The 3463-nt window shown below is 49.3% G+C and overlaps 1 protein-coding gene across 1 annotated transcript; it reads left to right on the plus strand.

Moving 5' to 3' along the window:
- Positions 1-314: 314 nt before the first annotated feature.
- Positions 315-3200, plus strand: LOC141290713 (uncharacterized). Its single transcript, XM_073822805.1, has 3 exons — positions 315-372; positions 506-1096; positions 3184-3200. Exons 1-3 carry the CDS (start codon positions 315-317, stop codon positions 3198-3200), a joined length of 666 nt encoding a protein of 221 aa, XP_073678906.1.
- The last annotated feature ends 263 nt before the right edge of the window (positions 3201-3463 follow it).

Consider the following 3463-nt stretch of genomic DNA (forward strand, 5'->3'; position numbering starts at 1 on the left):
AAAAACTGTATCCTGAAGACCTTGATTATCTTATTCAGGTGTGTTTGATTAGGGTTTAGCTAAACTCTGCAGGGACACTGCACTTCGAGGATCAAGGTTCCCCACCCCTGCTCTATAGGATAACAATATCAGTTTGTATACTGAGTGATTAATTAGTTATTGATCTCATTAATTAGCAGATTTGCTCATTTGCAATTACAAGTCATCCAGGTGGAACAAACAGCTTTGTTTGGCTTTAAAAGTCCTGGTTTGGCCACAATATTGCCATGCTTTAGTTAGGTTGGTTTTCTTTGTGGCTAAGTTTTTGGTAAAAAATGGGCTTAATTAAAGTTGCTGTTTTGGTGATGTTTTGTCACCAGTTAGCATGGCAAGGTGAGTTTAATTTTGTTGGTTTGATTTATTTAACTATATCATTTTTTTTAATATGCATGTGTTCTTTCAGTATTTGGTTCCCCAACTGGCAACTTCAGCCTAGATGCCCCTGAGTCTGGTTCTGCAAACACAGGAAACTTCAGCCTAGATTCCCCTGAGTCTGGTTCAGCAAACACTGGCAACTTCAGCCTAGATTCCCCTGAGTCTGGTTCAGCAAACACTGGCAACTTCAGCTTAGATGCCCCTGAGGAGTCTGGTTCAGCAAACACTGGCAACTTCAGCCTAGATGCCCCTGAGTCTGGTTCAGCAAACAGTAGCAACTTCAGCCTAGATGCCCCTGAGGAGTCTGGTTCAGCAAACACTGGCAACTTCAGCCTAGATGCCCCTGAGTCTGGTTCAGCAAACAGCGGCAACTTCAGCCTAGATGCCCCTGAGTCTGGTTCAGCAAACAGCGGCAACTTCAGCCTAGATGCCCCTGAGGAGTCTGGTTCAGCAAACACTGGCAACTTCAGCCTAGATGCCCCTGAGGAGTCTGGTTCTGCAAACACTGGCAACTTCAGCTTAGATGCTCCTGAGTCTGGTTCAGCAAACAGCGGCAACTTCAGCCTAGATGCCCCTGAGGAGTCTGGTTCAGCAAACACTGGCAACTTCAGCCTAGATGCCCCTGAGGAGTCTGGTTCTGCAAACACTGGCAACTTCAGCCTAGATGCCCCTGAGGAGTCTGGTTCTGCAAACAGCGGCAACTTCAGCCTAGATGCCCCCGAGTCTGATTCAGCAAACAGCAGCAACTTCAGCCTAGATGCCCCCGAGTCTGGTTCAGCAAACAGCAGCAACTTCAGCCTAGATGCCCCTGAGGAGTCTGGTTCTGCAAACACTGGCAACTTCAGCCTAGATGCCCCTGAGGAGTCTGGTTCTGCAAACACTGGCAACTTCAGCCTAGATGCCCCTGAGGAGTCTGGTTCTGCAAACAGTGGCAACTTCAGCCTAGATGCTCCTGAGTCTGGTTCAGCAAACAGCGGCAACTTCAGCCTAGATGCCCCCGAGTCTGGTTCAGCAAACACTGGCAACTTCAGCCTAGATGCCCCCGAGTCTGGTTCAGCAAACACTGGCAACTTCAGCCTAGATGCCCCTGAGGAGTCTGGTTCAGCAAACACTGGCAACTTCAGCCTAGATGCCCCTGAGGAGTCTGGTTCTGCAAACACCGGCAACTTCAGCCTAGATGCCCCCGAGTCTGGTTCAGCAAACACCGGCAACTTCAGCCTAGATTCCCCTGAGGAGTCTGGTTCTGCAAACACTGGCAACTTCAGCCTAGATGCCCCCGAGTCTGGTTCAGCAAACACTGGCAACTTCAGCCTAGATTCCCCTGAGGAGTCTGGTTCAGCAAACACTGGCAACTTCAGCCTAGATGCCCCCGAGTCTGGTTCAGCAAACACTGGCAACTTCAGCCTAGATGCCCCTGAGGAGTCTGGTTCTGCAAACAGTGGCAACTTCAGCCTAGATGCCCCTGAGGAGTCTGGTTCTGCAAACAGTGGCAACTTCAGCCTAGATGCCCCCGAGTCTGGTTCTGCAAACACTGGCAACTTCAGCCTAGATGCCCCTGAGGAGTCTGGTTCAGCAAACACTGGCAACTTCAGCCTAGATGCCCCCGAGTCTGGTTCAGCAAACACCGGCAACTTCAGCCTAGATTCCCCTGAGGAGTCTGGTTCAGCAAACACTGGCAACTTCAGCCTAGATGCCCCCGAGTCTGGTTCAGCAAACACTGGCAACTTCAGCCTAGATGCCCCTGAGGAGTCTGGTTCTGCAAACAGTGGCAACTTCAGCCTAGATGCCCCTGAGGAGTCTGGTTCTGCAAACAGTGGCAACTTCAGCCTAGATGCCCCCGAGTCTGGTTCTGCAAACACTGGCAACTTCAGCCTAGATGCCCCTGAGGAGTCTGGTTCAGCAAACACTGGCAACTTCAGCCTAGATGCCCCTGAGGAGTCTGGTTCTGCAAACAGCAGCAACTTCGGCCTAGATTCCCCCGAGTCTGGTTCAGCAAACACTGGCAACTTCAGCCTAGATGCCCCTGAGGAGTCTGGTTCTGCAAACAGCAGCAACTTCAGCCTAGATTCCCCCGAGTCTGGTTCAGCAAACACTGGCAACTTCAGCCTAGATGCCCCTGAGTCTGGTTCAGCAAACACCGGCAACTTCAGCCTAGATTCCCCTGAGGAGTCTGGTTCTGCAAACACTGGCAACTTCAGCCTAGATGCCCCTGAGGAGTCTGGTTCTGCAAACAGCAGCAACTTCAGCCTAGATGCCCCTGAGGAGTCTGTATCTGCAAACAGCAGCAACTTCAGCCTAGATTCCCCCGAGTCTGGTTCAGCAAACACTGGCAACTTCAGCCTAGATGCCCCTGAGTCTGGTTCTGCAAACACCGGCAACTTCAGCCTAGATGCCCCCGAGTCTGGTTCAGCAAACACTGGCAACTTCAGCCTAGATGCCCCCGAGTCTGGTTCTGCAAACCCCGGCAACTTCAGCCTGGTTGCTCCCAAGGAGTCTGGTTTTGCCAACACTGTTGCCTTTAGCCAGGATGTTTCTGAGGAGACTGGTTTTGTGAATGCCACCTTCAGTTGGGACGCTACGGAGTCAGGTTTTGTGAATGCCACCTTCAGTTGGGACGCTACGGAGTCAGGTTTCGTAAATGGCAACTTCAGCCAAGATGCTGCTTCTGAATATGTTTCAGGCCCTGTATATTTACATGCGAACTCCAGCCATGATGTTGTGTAACAATAAAATCCTGTTTTGAGTATTTCTGTCTTTGTTCAACTCCAGTGTCTCTTGTGTACTAAGACTAGTACAAGTAACTTTAAGGTTATAATGTTCACTTTGGCATGACTTCTCCAAAAATGGTTCTTTCAATAATGTTTCAGTTAATTCTCAGCACATAGAGACCCTTTCGCCTAGATATCACACTATAGAGACTGTGTCTGTTCCCCGAGCAAGAAAATACAAAAAATGCCTGAATCAAATCAAGACTAACAATTTAATTGTTCAACAAATCAAAAATATATAATACAGAGAAACAATTGATAAAGCTTGGCTTATTGAATAT

The sequence above is a fragment of the Garra rufa genome, chromosome 18 (genome assembly GCF_049309525.1).
Source record: "Garra rufa chromosome 18, GarRuf1.0, whole genome shotgun sequence".
NCBI classification, from domain to species: Eukaryota; Metazoa; Chordata; class Actinopteri; order Cypriniformes; family Cyprinidae; genus Garra; species Garra rufa.